The 16426-nt window shown below is 47.9% G+C and overlaps 5 protein-coding genes across 5 annotated transcripts; 2 read left to right on the top strand and 3 right to left on the bottom strand.

Moving 5' to 3' along the window:
- Nucleotides 1-1585: 1585 nt before the first annotated feature.
- On the bottom strand, nt 1586-2191 carry F5891DRAFT_1129844 (uncharacterized protein; the record flags this gene model as incomplete). The annotated part of the gene is made up of 4 exons (XM_041364449.1): nt 1586-1725; nt 1780-1932; nt 1993-2021; nt 2088-2191. 4 exons carry the CDS (start codon nt 2189-2191, stop codon nt 1586-1588), a joined length of 426 nt encoding a protein of 141 aa, XP_041223330.1.
- A 99-nt stretch (nt 2192-2290) lies between these two features.
- On the top strand, nt 2291-3864 carry F5891DRAFT_516441 (uncharacterized protein). Its single transcript, XM_041372118.1, has 5 exons — nt 2291-2543; nt 2597-2880; nt 2942-2969; nt 3022-3152; nt 3204-3864. The coding sequence occupies exons 1-5, from the start codon at nt 2473-2475 to the stop codon at nt 3554-3556; spliced, it is 867 nt and encodes a 288-aa protein (XP_041223331.1). The 5' UTR covers nt 2291-2472; the 3' UTR covers nt 3557-3864.
- Nucleotides 3865-3947: 83 nt separating this feature from the next.
- Nucleotides 3948-6223, bottom strand: F5891DRAFT_1279960 (uncharacterized protein; the record flags this gene model as incomplete). The annotated part of the gene is made up of 12 exons (XM_041370380.1): nt 5948-6223; nt 5813-5891; nt 5690-5760; nt 5321-5633; nt 5182-5265; nt 5069-5134; nt 4912-5020; nt 4543-4861; nt 4222-4487; nt 4142-4171; nt 4069-4080; nt 3948-4013 (listed from the first exon to the last, which is right to left on the bottom strand). The coding sequence occupies exons 1-12, from the start codon at nt 6186-6188 to the stop codon at nt 3948-3950; spliced, it is 1656 nt and encodes a 551-aa protein (XP_041223332.1). The 5' UTR covers nt 6189-6223.
- Nucleotides 6224-6504: 281 nt separating this feature from the next.
- F5891DRAFT_1047373 (50S ribosomal protein L30e-like protein) lies at nt 6505-7343 on the bottom strand. The gene is made up of 3 exons (XM_041362352.1): nt 7292-7343; nt 7135-7240; nt 6505-7075 (listed from the first exon to the last, which is right to left on the bottom strand). Exons 2-3 carry the CDS (start codon nt 7237-7239, stop codon nt 6737-6739), a joined length of 444 nt encoding a protein of 147 aa, XP_041223333.1. The 5' UTR covers nt 7240; nt 7292-7343; the 3' UTR covers nt 6505-6736.
- Nucleotides 7344-7416: 73 nt separating this feature from the next.
- F5891DRAFT_1047376 (WD40-repeat-containing domain protein) lies at nt 7417-9052 on the top strand. Its single transcript, XM_041362353.1, has 7 exons — nt 7417-7491; nt 7542-7578; nt 7636-7920; nt 7980-8134; nt 8226-8366; nt 8420-8580; nt 8630-9052. The coding sequence occupies exons 1-7, from the start codon at nt 7489-7491 to the stop codon at nt 8820-8822; spliced, it is 975 nt and encodes a 324-aa protein (XP_041223334.1). The 5' UTR covers nt 7417-7488; the 3' UTR covers nt 8823-9052.
- Nucleotides 9053-16426: the final 7374 nt, after the last annotated feature.

Consider the following 16426-nt stretch of genomic DNA (forward strand, 5'->3'; position numbering starts at 1 on the left):
ACCCCCACCTTGTAGTTCCCTGCTACGTTGCCCTTACCTCCAAATTACTCTCCCTCAGGGCAGACCACGACTCAGGTGCGTTCATATATGGATCCCGGCGAGAATGCGAGTGTTCACTATCGTCATCACATTTTCAGTCTCGGTCCGCACGACTACCGCCTGCCTCTCAGTCCTCTACTGCTGTTCCCACTACCTTCAAATCTCGCATACGCCACTTGTCAGCCCGGTTGCCTATCGTCGATGTTCCTCTTGCACAGGGTAAAGAGGTGTGCTCGGTTAATTTTTCACTATATCCCAGGTCTCATACATTCACTTACAGCGCAACGCTGCAGCGGGTGCTCCCCCCAAGCGTAATGATGATTGGATCCCTGATGAAGACCATGTCTCTCCTCCTCCTTCACCGACCCCCGGTTCACAGCCACAATCTACAGCGAGGCCGATTAATGTTACCTCTGGAGAGCATGGAAACGAACGCTCATGTTTTTGCTTTTAGCACTGTTTCGAGGGCATTTCATTTTGAATTGGAGGCATTGTCCTATTAACATTTAGCAGATATGCTCATTACAGCCTTTGGAATATTTCTCGTCTTTGTATCAATAGCATACTGACTATAAATCTCATGTCTTTTGTCAGCTATCTACTTAGATTCCGCTAGATTCATACGAGGTTACATACGCTCGTCAAAAGTACTCGAGCACAGATTGTGCACGTGTGTTGAAAGACCAGTATGCAGAAGACCATTCCAGCTTCAAACCATACGCCACACACAAGCATCACATACTTCAGGCTTCAGGAAAGACCTTAAGAACATGTTGCGTCTCGTGATGAACGCCACGGCATAAAGCGCATATACACGTCGATATCAAATACTAGAATGCTGCCGATGATTGAATGACTTCCCTAATTCGCTCGATTCACCACATCGCAATCCAACATATGATATTCTAGGTAACGCTTACAGCTCATCGGTAGTTGGTTTAGCTGCGGGCATCCGGCACTGGTTCGAGAGTGCTACGGCGGCGAACATTTTGACGTTCAATATTTCTGCACCGATGGGATTTTGTAAGTATTTCAATTTGTTCTAGTTCGTCACTTTTTGTGATCGTCACATGCAGTGATGTGTATGGCTGCTGGGTGCAGGCAAGGACATATGATCCGGATTTATTTTTGCGAGACTGAAGTCGAAGCTGCAGCCAAGATGGGCAAGATCTAAAGCTTGTCTCGCAAGAGCCGAGGAATCACGATTAATCCATCTTTTGGGCGATCGTTGCATCGAATCACCCTGACGCCCTCAGAGAATTGGGTGATTTCAGGTTTCCCTCAAGCTCTCCGTCTCAAGCTCGAGCATCTAAATTGCATCTCCTATTTGCCAATGTACTTCCCTGATGATTCGAAAAGGGTTGAAGGCGTTGGGGAAGACGCCGAGTGGTCGGTCTTGTCTCTTGACGGTCACGGGCAGGCCTCTTGGCGACACGAGGTAGATGTTTATAATTTTAGTAACTCCACAGACATGCTTGCCTGTCATGGGGTAGGAGTACCCGGCCCAGGGACGATCAGAAGGACCAATATTAAGGTAAACCGTGACTTAGGTCTGGTACATGAAGTATTCTGTGCCGTACAAAGCTGCACATGCAGCTGTGCCCGTCGTCATTGCGAGTGTGATTGGATAAAATGGTGGCCTTAGAGACCGTCGCAGATGCAAGAAGAGGTATGTCAATGACCAAGCTGTCGCAGTGCATGTACATCATATGTGAATCAGAGAGTGATATTGGAACTCACCAGTAGCTATACCGCTGCCATTCCTTGCATCACCAGCCGCTAGAACGTACGCGGCTCCACCAAAGACCAGGGAGAAGCCGACCCGGTGGAGATATGGGGGAAAGTAGACATTTGGACGAACGACAGTGGACGGAACTACGGCTGAAGCTGCAACTGTTCGTTCCAAAAAAATCAGATAGTGATGATGTGAAGAGAAAACTTTTTAACGCGTACATAATGTCCCCAGACCAAGGATAGGACCCCTTCAAAATTCAATCAATAGGTTAATGTGCCAGAACAACATGGTGATATGGCTGGAGGGACTAAACTTGGATCGTGCGTATGGCTGGAAAGAAGAGAATACTCCAGACGCCGTTTTGGATGTAGAAGGAATCGGCGAATTTACGCGTTCAGGAGACTCCTTTCCTTCCATTCCACCAATTGGGTTGTGGTTAAAAGTAAAACTTGGACATGAAGTCCACGGGAGTAAGTAGGCCTTAGGGTTGGAGAATCCGGGGTTCTATTTGAATCCCGAATGGGGAACCTCCAGCCCTTCAACTGTCAAGTCGGAACATGCTAGTGGAGCAGTACTTCTGCCGCCAAAGTGCGGAGTACACGAGGATCCTCCATACTTTATAGCCAGGTAAGAGAATTATTTGTTCCTTGTCTTCTTGAACAACGTTAACAGTGACTCGGTTCAACTGAACGACTCGGATGCCTTCGACTATCATTCAGGCGGGGAAAACATGGCATGGGTTCAGCAAGATCGAGTATTTGATCATATTGTACGTCCTCACCCCGCATATCGACTAAGCGAAGATTAATGTGATCCATTCAGTGGCGATTCCTATAGCAGCATTCGCTGGGACTACCAATCTTCTCCCAATCCGACAGTCAAGAGCCCCCTGGGAGTGACGTATCCTGGGGTAACATACACAGAGCCTGGCAAGCCGAACTGGGTCGGACATCTAGTGAAATCGCGTCCATCTAAGCTGGTGTACGACTATGCCAGGGGAAATGACTTTGTCTCTTCTCTGGAGAGACAGATCATATACCAGTTCCTTCCGAATGTCGCAAAGAAGCCATCATCAGCACCATGGGAACCACAAGACACACTCTTTAGTGAGTGCTCTTGAATCGCATACTTTGTCTCTCTGACGGCATCTGCATTGATCTATGATAGTGACCTGGATTGGTATCAATGATCTCGCGTGAGGTCGTCATCCTGCTATCTTGATTATCAACTGATCGAGAATTCCTCAGCCTCATCGAAGACATTGATGGCGTGTTTAACACGCTGAAAGGGCTTTTCCGTTACCAAGAGAGACTATACGCCTCTGGAGCTCGAAACTTTCTGTTGTTTGACCTCCCTCCAATCCACCGATCGCCCTCAGGTATGGTGTCGCATCTTCTGCTGTTGTCTACATATTCATTTCAAAACACAGTGCGCGACGATGTTGATACCGTGATGGAACAATATCAAACATGGAACGCGACATTAGAGAAAGAGCTCCGGAGCTGGACTAGAACCCATCCAGACATCACCACCTTCCTCTTTTCGTCATGGGACGCGTTTTCGCGCGTGTTGGATGACCCAAACGCATTTGGATTTGATCCCAGTGATGCCAGCGAAGCTGGGGGCGCAATATGGGTAGATCGGCTCCGTCCCACGAGTGCGATGCATCGAATCATTGCGGACGATCTGATTTCGTTCTTGGACGCTCACTCACCTCATGTCTCCGATCAACCAGAATTCTCGCACAATCGTGCATGCTTCTCAGCAAGTAATGCTGTGTGAGTGAAGACGAGTTTGCGAAAAAGGCATAGGGCAAGGGCGGGTGCTTGATTGTTGCCTCTGGTAGGAACCAGTAGCATTTTTCAGTCCATGACTACTGCCGAGTTATCTATTCATGTGACTGTATCCATCACGTACAATCCTTTCAATTTCTTTGGCATGATCTCCCAAGTTTGGTTGTCATTAATGCGATTTGATGTGTCATTCTTTTCAAACAGTGAAATTTTGATCATCGCGAGCTCAAAGCAGTATAACGACAATTAATGCTATCCGTGTCGCTCTGCCAGGGCCTGGTACGACGTATCCATAGTGTACACGATATTGTAACGAGGGCGATCAAAAGCCCAGACAATGATTTATCCCCAGAGGATATAAACGATCTCGCTGCCCCTACTCAGTTAGGTCCGATGAATTGATACAATATCCGCCTTACGAGCCCAGACAGATGATGCGGGTCGTTCTGCAAAAAATGAGATATTCAGGACATTTCTTACCACGAACAGAATCAAAGTCACCTGATAGATACTCTGGACGTCGCAAAAATAAGATCAGGACTGCGTTAGAATAATATAGTAACCTCTCGCTCACCATAACCATACTCATTCCGATCGCAGCAAGCTAGCACATGTCAGTGAGCACGTCCATCCAACACGAAATTGAACACTTACAATCATCTCCCCAAACTGACCGGTGTGGAATACCCAGCCCTTGCCTCTTGCCGTCAACCAGGCACTTTCCATGCCCTTCGGCAGAACGTACATCGCGAGTTCTCCTCGCCTCCGCTTTTCTTCGACAAGGAGTGAAAGCGCACCAAACAATCCACCGAGTCCATAGGAATACTTCGACAAAAAGAAGTCGATGAATTTCTGAGGGAGCTTGATTAAAGTTTGGGAGGAGAGCGTTCGGTGAAGGTAATGCTTGAAACAGAACCACGCTACAAGGGTATGTAAAATGACATGCAAGGACAAAGGCACGATAGAAATACATACTCTGGAACGTAGCAATAAACGTTGCTAAGAACGCAGAACTCCGTATTGTAGCCCATCCTGCACGTCCAAGTTTCTGCAATGGGTTCTTAAAGAATGCATGCCGCTTGAACAATATCATCGGGACAAAATGCAGGGCACCATAGATTGGGAAGGCCCATTTGAATACTGTGAAAAAGCGCGGTAGCGGCACGTGTGTGCATGATTCTACCCAGGGGTGCACGGCGCTACAGGGAGGGTAGGGGGGGCCAAAGTCAGGAGGCGAATTGGTAGCCAGTGCCCTTCTGGCAAGAAGAGTGGCATGATTTGCGGGGATAAGATCCTGTCAAGCAAGTGAGAATGTAGCGAGGAGAGTCAGCATAAAAAACTCACCTCGCGGCTGAGGATCTTGTTGATGTCTTGTATGTCAAACATCCCAGTCTGGTTCATGTCTTGGACCATCTTCATCGCGCTTGGCGGAGCGCCCGACGCAGTTGTAAGCCTAAGAAATTCTTCAAAAATAAGCTGCAAAACATTTTAATCGACTGACCATGTGGTGTATGATCGTGGGAGTGTATCTGGTCGTGCAAATAATGCGTACACAATTTGTGTACAGCTGTTCACGTCAGAACTAAGACCTCTACCATAATACACAGACTATACCAAAGACAAAACATGAGCACTTCTCCATTGGGTAGATGGAAACCGTGCTTCGACGTAAAAGCGTTATATGAACCTTGTAAACCTCTAGACATCGCTGTTAAATGGATCGCCGCATTATCATGAAAGTAGAGTAAATTACCGAACGAAGAGTTGTTGTGCGATGACCACTCTTCTCGATCGCTTCTCAAACATAACAGCGAGGCCACCGGCTAGAGCACCAGCAAACATAGAGTACCATCGTCGCGTCTTCTTACGCACCCACACTTGATGTGCTTGAGCGCTTAAGGAAAGACGTGGCTGTCTGTCTGAGAGGGGAACCTCGAAAGGCGTTGGTGGGACTTCGATATCTTCATTCTCGTCCTCAAATGGTGAGGGTGGACTTGCACGTTCATTGACAGGAAGAAGGATGGGTAGGGCATTGAGTGTTGCCTTGTAAACAGTCACGAAGGAACCTGTGCAGTCCATAAGAAGAAGCTTGCAGAAGATACTATAACATCCATTCTCTCACCAAGCATGGCTGCGAATCTGAAGGAATCCTTTCCAAAGATCGCATGTTGAATGAGTGAGAGCCTCATGTTCCTGTACAACTCAGTCGACCAGGGATCTGAGTAAAGGTCCAGCCCTAACTCACTTTGGCACCTTTCCCATTCTTATAGTTGCCAACACAAGATTCACGCTTGCACGGAGAGCAAAAGCGATAGCTGCAGCTCCTACATGTCGAGTATGAAGAATGTGTACTACCGTGAGTATGCAAATAATAACTCACTTAATCCTCCACGCCCCGCATGCTCCATACACTCCCAAAGGTCTTCAAGCTCGACAGCAGGCTCTCCGCGCTCCCTCCAGACAATCCTTCGAGCTTCCCGAAGTCGCTCTTGGTGGTTCGCGAGTGCGACGAGATTCTCAAAGGACGCCATCGCGCGGCGGGGTGCAAGTTGGATATATGATGGTGTTCGCGACATGGCAGCCTTATGAGGCGCTCGACTACTAGGTTTTGGGGAGGCCATGACCTCTTAGAGAGTTGAAACTTTGGGGAGTTTGCCTATATAAGTCTGAAAGCATCATGTACACGGAGTTAACGCACTCCGGCCGACACAATTTCGGCAAAAACTACATGCAACTCATAAAATCTTGGAGACCAACGTTTAGTTGAAGACTCTTTCAATGCCAACTCTCAAGCTTCAAGCTTCAAGGTCTGTCTGGTCAAACTTAAACTGATCGATGTAGCATGTGTGAAATCTTAGGCCCCGTGCTGGCAAATGTGACCGGTGACAGCCAGTCACAGAAGTTGAATGATACTTAGGAACAGTCGGCCATCAAACACGCAAGGTACAAAGGAGATCATTTATTCGCAGATGTACGAGAACGATGTACAAGGGTACGAAAGAATCTGTAGTGTAGAGAGATGTCAGTCAATGATGAGGTTTCACGCGAAAACATGAATAAGGATCAGACAATATAATGATTCCGGTTAGACTGTTTCCTCATTGAACGGATTCTCCGTTGAGGGAGTCTGTCTTGTCATCGTGATATGAAAATTGGAATGGCACTCACCCTACCGGTTCTTGAAGTATTCAAGGAGTACATTGAGACCCTCGCTCTCTACACCATAGTCTTTGACAACGACGCAAGAGCAGCCCACGACCTTGCGGGGGTTGCCTTCCTTGTCAATCTTGCAAAGACCTGCCCATGTGCCCAGAATCTTGCCGTCTCCGACCTTGATCAGGTTGATTTTGTGCTCTGCACAGAGTGCTTCGATAAGTTTGATGTACTCGGCCTCTGTACAGGTCTCCACAAGCACACAGAGGTGGGCCTGGCGCTTGTCCAATGCCTTGGCGCACTCGCGGAGACCACGAGCGAGACCGTCACGAACAAGGGCGTTCTTCAGGACTTGCTACGCGATCAAAGTTAATAATGGATAAAACCTGGCCGAAAAACTCAAGTTCTACATACCTGAAGAGCGTCCTCCACGGACATTTTTCCCTTCGGAGCCTCAGTAGTGACCTCGACCTCAGCGGCCGCGGCGTCGACTTGAATTTCATCTCCAGCGTCAGACATCCTTTGTTTTACGATCAGATATATGACTGGGCGTTATTATAGACAAACATACTTTTGTGATTAGTTTACAGAATTTGCGATGTCTTCGTCCGCTCTCGTTGATGTGAGGAAAAATAAGGTTTCGGCCATTAACAAGGTTTTGTGTGTGTTTTAAGTCCGCTCGGAAAGAGCCGTGATCCCATTTCATCTTCCTGTGGTCGAGGTTGGCCTTACACTGTTCCTAATCATCCACCACAAACGCGGTCAGATATGGTTTGTTCGCATTCTCTGATGCATAGCAGTTAGATTATAAAATTTGCTAGAGTCTCGCATTCGTTAACGCGCTTGAGTGCAAAGAACGTACGCGCCAGAGTGTTACAACTTTTAAGCAGGCTCCATTAAACTTATCGTTTACAGCGCACAGTGACGAGATCTGGGCTGTAGCATGGACAGCCAATAATACGGCCGTGTCCGCATCCGCAGACGGCACGGTGAAGCAGTGGGATTCCACCTCTGGACAGGTGTCGATGTCGCGTCCGCCACACAATCTTGCCATAGTTTCTCTATCTGTCTCACCTGACGGAAAGTTCGCGTTGTACAATGGTCTCGATGGTACAACATGGCTTTGGGATCTCCAGGCTGATACCGTGGTTGGGCGTCATGAAAGCTACGACCGTTCTACAGTGCAAGGCGCTGAGCCTTGTGAGTTGTAGTACGGACTCTAAGAAAGCATGATTTCTCATGATGTTGCATGTGCCTAGCCTGGTCAGTGTCACTCAATCCGAATGGAACGACATATGCGGGCACCAGCAGCTCTGGAAACGTGAATATCTACTCTGCGAACCCTGACTCTTTCGGAACACGACAAGCAGTCTTGACAAGTGGTAGGAGTAGACACGGTATGGATTGTGTACATGTGAGTTTATTTTATTTAAATATAGCAATGCCCCGAATTCCAAAACACCCAGAACGCCCACAATAACTAACGAATCACTTCTGATGATTAGAGTCCAGATGGTACTCGAGTGGCATTGTCAAACGAAGCTGGCCAAGTCTTCATATTTGACTTGGAATCACAAGCTTTAACATCAACCTATTCTTCGCATGCCATGTGTGTGCGATCGTTGGCATGGTCATCCGACGGTCAGGTTCGTTTCTTCAATTTTATCGAGTGAAAGTAGCCTAAGTGAACGGTGTCCAGTTGTTACTGACAGCCTCTGACGACAAACGCCTTATTCTTCACGATGTACGGTCGACTCCATCCGGGAAACCGGGTTCTGGAGCAGTAGCCACACTCACGGGCCACTCCTCCTGGGTGCTCAGCACCAGCATATCGCCAGATGGACGTCTAGCTGCATCAGGGTATATCACGTTCTACCAGAAAATAATTTTAGTAATTCTTGTCCACCAGGTCCGCTGACAAAACGATCAAGGTCTGGGACTTATCGGCACGTGCGGTAGTCTCAACGCTCCAAGAAAGTGGCGAAGTATGGAGCATTGCCTGGTCCCCAAAACCACCCGCTTCTGGCACCGCGGGTGCATTCATTACTGGTGGGCAGGATGGACATGTACGATGGTGGAGATCCGCTGGAACCGGTGCATAGTGTGGGTAGGATAGCGTGTCATTTTTGGTCCCCTTGTACTGCTGAATTTCATCATTCTTCTCAACCGTTGTAGATCCCAGACTTGACGAATGAATGAATAAAAAGCTTGCCCTTGTATGGACCGTCATCCATGAATTGATATTTGGATCACAGACTGTGCTAACTATATTCCCGTATCTCCGTTTTTTGATAGACTTCTGTCATTCTTATTTCCGTTCGCTCCACAATTCTTATTTTTATAGCCGCTAAAAACCCGCTTCTCTTGGCTGGTCGTGACCTCTTATTTGCTTCGTCCACAGGCGATTCGGCTGTCATTACTCGTTCGACTCGACTCGGATAAGTCGCTTCGTCGCGATCTTCTCCAAGACATTCACTGTGTGCCGATGGTAGATGAAAACGCAGTTTACGACCTGTATCCCTCCAGTTTCACCATCCAAAATGGCAAAGACAACCCTACAATCGAACAGCGACTCATGATTCGAAGTCACCTTTTTGAGATCATCGGAGTACTGGTGAGTCCAAGGGCAACACATACAAATCACATCCTTCTGTGAAGATGCTTTTGAGGTCTCAAATCACCTTCATATCACGCCCATAATCTTCAAGCGCAGATCATGGTTCGTCGTGACGAATGGCTTGTCTCCCCTCGAGTCTATCTGACATCCATAGCTCTGATTGCGATAGCATTTTGGCTCGCTCTGAGTAATCGATGGAACGCTCCTGCTTTCTCCGTATGTGACGGAGGCTAATGTCAAAATCCCACTCGAGGAATCAGCCATGTCCTGCTTACGAATAGTTGATCTGTGGGATGTCCATGATAGGCGTTCTCAGATTGCGTTCCGGAATGAGACCTATGAATTCATTCGTCAGAGTCCTGGTGATTTTGGAGACAGAGATCACGATTCATCGCCGTTTTTGTCGTTGAGCAGCGTCCTGTCCCATTTAGAGAATTTCATGCCGTGGGGGGAGTAGCTCTTGTAGAGTCCATCCATCTCTTTCCAGCGACTCCTGAAGGTAGATGATGCACGCTTGTGAGTTTCTATGCCAATTGAACATGGGACAAACGAGCTCGTCAGGCTCCGAGTTACTTAGTTTGAACTGTTAGGTTATAGGAAATCGCAGCTATGCCACCTTATTTTCTCGTAGAAGTTTGCGAGTTTATGTTATGCACGAATCACCTCATATGACGCATATTGTGATACGCCACTTCCGTATAGAACCATCTATTACCTACTCGTGAAGGTCCTTCACATGCGCTCCGGCTGCTGCTGCTGTTCAGGACACGAGCACTAAGAACTATTTGAACAATACAGCCACCGTCAAGGTACAAATGAAACTGTTTCAAACAATAGGAGCGACCGCTCGCTGCGAGTACACCATCTCTATGGGAAGCATAGAGCGCCTTTCAATCTGACTTGAGAGCTGGGTGAAGTGTAGTTGATGATTATGAGAGACGAGAGACACTACCGAACACTTACCAGCGAACCAAGCACGTAAGTCGGCCTTCGTATCCTCATCAACCTTATCCATGATAGACTGATACGATTCGATGGCTGTTCCAAAACTACCTGCTCGAAAGAATGCACAACACTGTTGCTGGTTCGCAGTTTGCCACAGGGACTTGAGGTCCCAACCAAAAAGCTGTGGAAAACACACAGTTAAGCACGAAAGAGTTTTCGGTTGTGTCATATCAGCGTACCACGATAAATTCATCGTACATCAAATGAATCGGCAATTTGTAAAAGAAAGTACTAGCGTTGACAGCAGCAGTGAAGTGTTCAACAGCTTCGCTGTGGCGCGCGCCCTCCAAGGCAATGTTTCCTAGTTGGACGCGTAGGTAGGCCTGGTGTACGAAGGGTAAGAATCAATGACAAGACATGGACCTGATGTGATCAAACGGGTACTCACTTCCACGATATGACAAGCAACAGGATTGACATGGGGACATGCAGCTAACTCTCGGATGCGAAGCATTGCCTCTTGGTGTTCATTTGCATTGAACAACGCAATGGTCTAAAAATCGCAATGAAGCACGGAGTAAGTGAGGAAAATAATACCTGCCTTGATCAAGAAAAGGAAGTGATCGGTCTTTAGATCTCGGTTCGTGAACATGGATGCGAGGTCAAATGATATCCTCGCAGCCAGAACCTGCTTTTTTCCGCAGAGGGCAATGCCCCTGGAGATATGGCCTGCCAACGATGGCTGAATGCTGATGGACTATGTCATCATCAAAGTTAACTTTTATAAGAATGTCATTATGGGTCAGTCCGTCTCACCTGAATTGCGTCTTGAAGTGCTCGGTCCCAGTAGCACTTTCGCGCCATAACAAATGCGCGATTGGCATAGGCGATGTAATTGTTGACGTCAGTGTAAATGTCTAGATTTAGCACCCTTTCAGCGGTAGGCCAGTCCCCAGCTATGCATGCGTTGCGGACTGTCGAGTTCATAGCGAGGACCTGCGTAAATCATGTTCGCATTGCGTTATGAGAGTCAAGGGTTGGAACATGCCTTGAAATCAGAGTAGGCTTGAGCATTGGCCTAAAAAAAGACACCTAAATGATGAATGGGCAGGAAAATGAAAACAAACGTACCTGATGCATAGCCTGCTCCTTCACGAGGCCGTCCTTTGAATCATCCTCTGGCAAAGCATCCTCGGATGTTGGCCACTCTGAGATCTTTTTATCTACACCTCCACTGAGGACGTGGTTGCCATTCGCAGAGAATGTGACACAGTCCACCTCCCCAGAGTGCTTGAATATGGCGACGTTTCGTCGATCTGAGAGTCGCCAGAGGCGGACACGGTTGTCATGAGATGCGGAGGCAAGGAGAGTACCGCTGGAGTCCACAGAAATAGTATGGATATCCTTGAAATGGCCCTTCCAGGGATCACCAACCTGCTGCCAAGTCGATGCATCCCATTCTCGTATGGTGGGATCCGCCCCATTGCCCCCCGAGAGAAGCCGTGTGCCATCTGGCGTCCACGCGAGTGAGTAGTTAAATCCTCCACTGATCGCTGTCATCAACTGAGTGGGAAATGGTGGTGGTGGTGTGTGATTGTGATTGTAACCGTAACCGTAACTGTTTGAAGGGCAATAGTAGTAGTAGATTCGGAGATTGTGGTCCGTTGCAATTGCAAGAAGTGCTCGGTTACAGCCCGGCTGTGGTGAATACTGAACGCAGCGGACAATTCCACTGCAACTGAGTGTATGTTGCACCTGCCACGTTGATGTATCCCATAGATTCGTGGTGGTGTCAGATGATCCACTGGCCAGCATCCTGAGATCAGAAGAAAAATCAAGTGATAATATCCAGCCGTCGTGGGTTTTATTGATTGTTTGGTTGAGTTCCCCAGTATCTGCATGCCAGATGATGAGCTCTCCGCTCTCATCGCCGCTTGCTATCCATCTCCCATCTCGTGAAACAGCCAATGCCCGCACTCGACTGCGATGCCCCTCCATCTTCTTCAACATTACACCTGTTTTCAAATCCCACAGACGAAGCATCCCGTCATACGAGCCTGTGACCATGCGCTCATCGTAGCTATATTGGGGTTTGAAAACCGCGATTGCGACCACACGATCCCCATGATCTTCAAATGCTCGAATAGGTGTGATGTTTGGAATGAGCGCCGCCATTTTAGTGAAGCTGCAGTACAGTCGAGGAGGACTTGGTGCGTGTGGGGGGATGGCGTGTTGTGAGGGTGCGCGTGATGGGGTGTTTTGAACTTGCTTTATAGCATTACCCTCCCACTAGGAACCCAAAACACCAGGTTGTTATCACGAGTACCTTGCTTGACAATGTAACTGAATGGGCTCATGTGTTCAAGTCGTGTCGCCGCGATTTTTCACATCAGTCAGCGAGCCTCCTGATCGTAATTGTTTCAGGTATTCCCGCGGCAGCTCAGAAAACGACATACACGATTCACCCAATTCACTTGATTGGCCATGCCCTCGAATTTTGATTAAGTCGTCACCCAAAGACGTAGTATTCTACTTGATGACACGTTGAGCTTCTGTTCCCTGGAACGTTCGTAGCGGAGATCCGAGGCTTCCTTTTATCTGCTCTGGTTGCTAACATCAGGATTCATGGGTATGTGCGATAATGCGATTCGCTGGCATTAGCATGAAGATAATCAATTGTTGATTGAAGTTAGCTGTGATTATCAGGGGAGTTCAAAGTTGATTTCGGAGGCCGATTTGGAAGTTGATCTGGACGTTTCGCGTTTCGAAAATAAAATCAGCTTTGGGATAGATTTCGGCTGGTCAAGCGACTTAGACACGTTGTTTCTCGGCTTGAGGATGGCAATGAGTATGGCGATGACCTTCTAGATGGGCCCACCAGTTTTCCTAGTAGCTATGTCCTAGTGGTACGTTCTCAGGCTTATATATCTACGTAGGCGCCAAAATCCCGCTCCTTCTTTTGGGCCTTGGCTGCTCGTGACGCGTGACCTCTTGTTTGTTTCATCCAGATTCCACCGATTTGCTGAGTGCTCGTTCAACTCGACTCGGATAAGTCGCCTTGTCGCGATTGTCTCCAAGACATCCACCATGTGCCGGTGGTAGATCAAAATGTAGTTTACGACCTGTATCTTTAGGATCTTGTCATCCCAAATGCGAAAGGCAACCCTACAATCGAACAGTCTGGCTGCCTCTCGGAGCGAACAATAATTTCGATACCACATACAAATCACCTTCCCGCGCCACTATGTCCTGCTTACGAATATTTGACCTGTTCCATGATAGGCGTTCGCTCAGAATTTGTTCTGAGATCTGTCGAAGAACTTCGTGTTGGAGATATGAAACATTCTGACGGGTACTGTGTGGAGAAGTGCGCCGCGCCGAATAAGCTTTCTTCAGAACGATAGCATCGACTATCAAGTAAAAGTAAGCCCATTTCATTCCCCCTGCGATACATGCCATTTCGGAATGTGATACGATTTGCATCGAAGGCTTAGGACAGCGTTTTGGGATAGGCGGAGTGCAGGAAGAAGATCGTTGGACATTAATGTTTTTCATGGAATATTTACAACAAGTTGAAATACATATATGATTATCGCGCTTAGCTTACAGCCTGAAACATCAAGACAGATGCGCGGGGCGATGTTGAGAAGTGTTTTCAAGTGAAAGTAAAGCTACTTGAAAACACGGGATAAAGATGTTCAAGCGAGGCAATACATTAGGACACCAGTAGCAAGGCCATACAGCTACCGTCAAGGTACAAATGAAAACTACTCGAGGATCCATGTCTCGAACTATATGAGTGACCACTCGCTGCAAGCGTATCATCCTCATGAGAAGCATAGAGCGCGTTTTGATTTACTTCAGAGCTGAGTGAAGTACAGTTAATGATTGTAGACGGGGAGACACCACCGAACGCTTACCAGCGAACCAAGCACGTAAGTCGGCCTTTATATCCTCATCAACCTTATCCATGATAGACCGATACGATTCGATGGCTGTTCCAAAACTACCTGCTCGAAAGAGTGCATAACACTGTTGCTGGTTCGCAGTTTGCCACAAGGACTTGAGGTCCCAGCCAAATAGCTGTGGAAAACACACAGTTGAGCACCAAATAATTTACAATTGCGTCATATCAGCATACCACGACAAGTTCATCGTACGTCAAATGAATTGGCGATTTGTAAAAGAAAGTGCTGGCATTGGCAGCGGCAGTGAAGTGTTCAACAGCTTCGTGATAGCACATGCCGTCCAAGGCAATATTTCCCAGTTGGACGCGCAGGTAGGCCTGATGTACGAAGAGCAGGAATCAATATCAACACTTGAACCTGGTGTGATCAAGCATACTTCCACGACACAACAAGCAACAGGATCGACACCGGGACACGCATCTAGCTCTCGGATGCGAAGAATTGCCTCTTGATGTTCATTTGCATTGAACAACGCAATGGTCTAGAAATCGCAATGAAACACGGAGTATGTGAGAAAAATAATACCTGCCTTCATGAAGAAAAGGAAGTGGTCGGTCTTTAAATCTCGGTTCGTGAACATGGATGCGAGATCAAATGATATTCTCGCGGCCAGAACCTGCTTTTTGCCGCAGAGGGCAATGCCCTCGGAGATATGGCCTGCCAACGATGGCTGAATACTGACGGACTATGCCATCATCAAATTTAACTTGTGTAAGGAAGTCATGGTGGGTCAGTCAGTCTTACCTGAATTGCGTCTTGGAGTGCTTGGTCCCAGCTGCACTTCCGCGCCATAACAAATGCACGATTGGCATAGGCGGTGTGATCGTTGGTGTTATTGTAAATATCTGAATTTAGCACCCTTTCGGCAGTAGGCCAGTCCCCAGTTATGCATGCGTTGCGAACTGTCGAGTTCATAGCGAGGACCTGTGCAAATCATGTTCATGTTGCGCTACAAGAGTCAAAGGCTGGAACATGCCTTGAAATCAGGGTAGGCTTGAGCCTTGGCATGACAAAGACGTTTAGATGATGAATGGGCGGGAAAATGAAAACAAACGTACCTGGTGCGTCACCTGCTCCTTTATGAGGCCATCATTTGAACCATCCTCTGACAAAGCATCCTCGGATGTTGGCCACTCTGAGATCTTTTTGTCCACACCTCCACTGAGGACATGCTTGCCATTCGCAGAGAACGTGACGCAGTTCACTTCCCCAGAGTGCTTGAATATGGCAATGTTTCGTCGATCCGAGAGTCGCCAGAGGCGGACACGGTTGTCATGAGATGCGGAGGCAAGAAGAGTGCCGCTAGGGTCCACAGAAATGGTATGGATATCCTTGAAGTGGCCCTTCCAGGGATCACCGACCTGCTGCCAGGACGATGTAGTACTATCCCACTCTCGTATGGTGGGATCAGTCCCATTACCCCCCGAGAAAAGCCGTCTGCCATCTGGCGTCCACGCGAGTGAGTAGTTGAATCCTCCACTGATCGTCTTCAGCAACTGAGTGGGAAATGCTAGTTGTGGTGTGCGATTGTAACTGTAGTAACCGTCTGAAGGGCGATTTTGGTAGATTTGGATATTGTGGTCCGTTGCAATCGCAAGAAGTGCATACGAATAGTGTGACCGTGGCGAATGCTGAACGCACCGGACAGTTCCACCGCAATCGAGTGTATACTTCACCTGCCACGTTGATGTATCCCATAGCTTCGTGGTAGTGTCAGATGATCCACTAGCCAGCGTGCTGGAATACAAAGAAAAGTCAAGTGAAAATATCCAGCCGTTGTGGGCTTTATTGATTGTTTGGTTGAGTTCCCCTGTGTATCCATGCCAGACGATGAGATCTCCGCTCTCATCACCACTTGCTATCCATCTCCCATCTCGTGAAACAGCCAATGCCCGCACCCGACTGCGGTGCCCCTCCATCTTCTTCAACACTACACCTGTTTTCAAGTCCCACAGACGAAGCATCCTGTCATATGAACCTGTGACCATGCGTTCGTCATGGTTGGGGAAGACTGCGAGTGCTATCACGCGATCCTCGTGATCTTCAAATGCTCGAGTGGGTGTGATGTTTGGAATGAGCGCCGCCATTTTAATGAAGCTGCAGCACGGTTGAGGTGGACTTTGTGTGTTTGGGGGATACTAGGTCTTGCTCGAAATTGCAGAGGCGCGTGTGATGG

The sequence above is a fragment of the Suillus fuscotomentosus genome, assembly GCF_016647785.1.
Source record: "Suillus fuscotomentosus strain FC203 chromosome Unknown F5891scaffold_44, whole genome shotgun sequence".
Lineage (NCBI taxonomy): Eukaryota > Fungi > Basidiomycota > Agaricomycetes > Boletales > Suillaceae > Suillus > Suillus fuscotomentosus.

Excerpts from the sequence above, each read along its gene's own strand:
- F5891DRAFT_516441 (XM_041372118.1), top strand. The coding sequence starts at position 2,473 with ATGCCTTCGACTATCATTCAGGCGGGGAAAACATGGCATGGGTTCAGC. Across the intron at positions 2,544-2,596 it reads ATCGAGTATTTGATCATATT|TGGCGATTCCTATAGCAGCA; the intron begins GTACGTCCTCAC and ends TGATCCATTCAG. Across the intron at positions 2,970-3,021 it reads ATTGGTATCAATGATCTCGC|CCTCATCGAAGACATTGATG; the intron begins GTGAGGTCGTCA and ends AGAATTCCTCAG.
- F5891DRAFT_1047373 (XM_041362352.1), bottom strand. The coding sequence starts at position 7,239 with ATGTCTGACGCTGGAGATGAAATTCAAGTCGACGCCGCGGCCGCTGAG. Across the intron at positions 7,076-7,134 it reads CCGTGGAGGACGCTCTTCAG|CAAGTCCTGAAGAACGCCCT; the intron begins GTATGTAGAACT and ends TTGATCGCGTAG.
- F5891DRAFT_1047376 (XM_041362353.1), top strand. Across the intron at positions 8,135-8,225 it reads ACGGTATGGATTGTGTACAT|AGTCCAGATGGTACTCGAGT; the intron begins GTGAGTTTATTT and ends TCTGATGATTAG. Across the intron at positions 8,581-8,629 it reads GGACGTCTAGCTGCATCAGG|GTCCGCTGACAAAACGATCA; the intron begins GTATATCACGTT and ends CTTGTCCACCAG.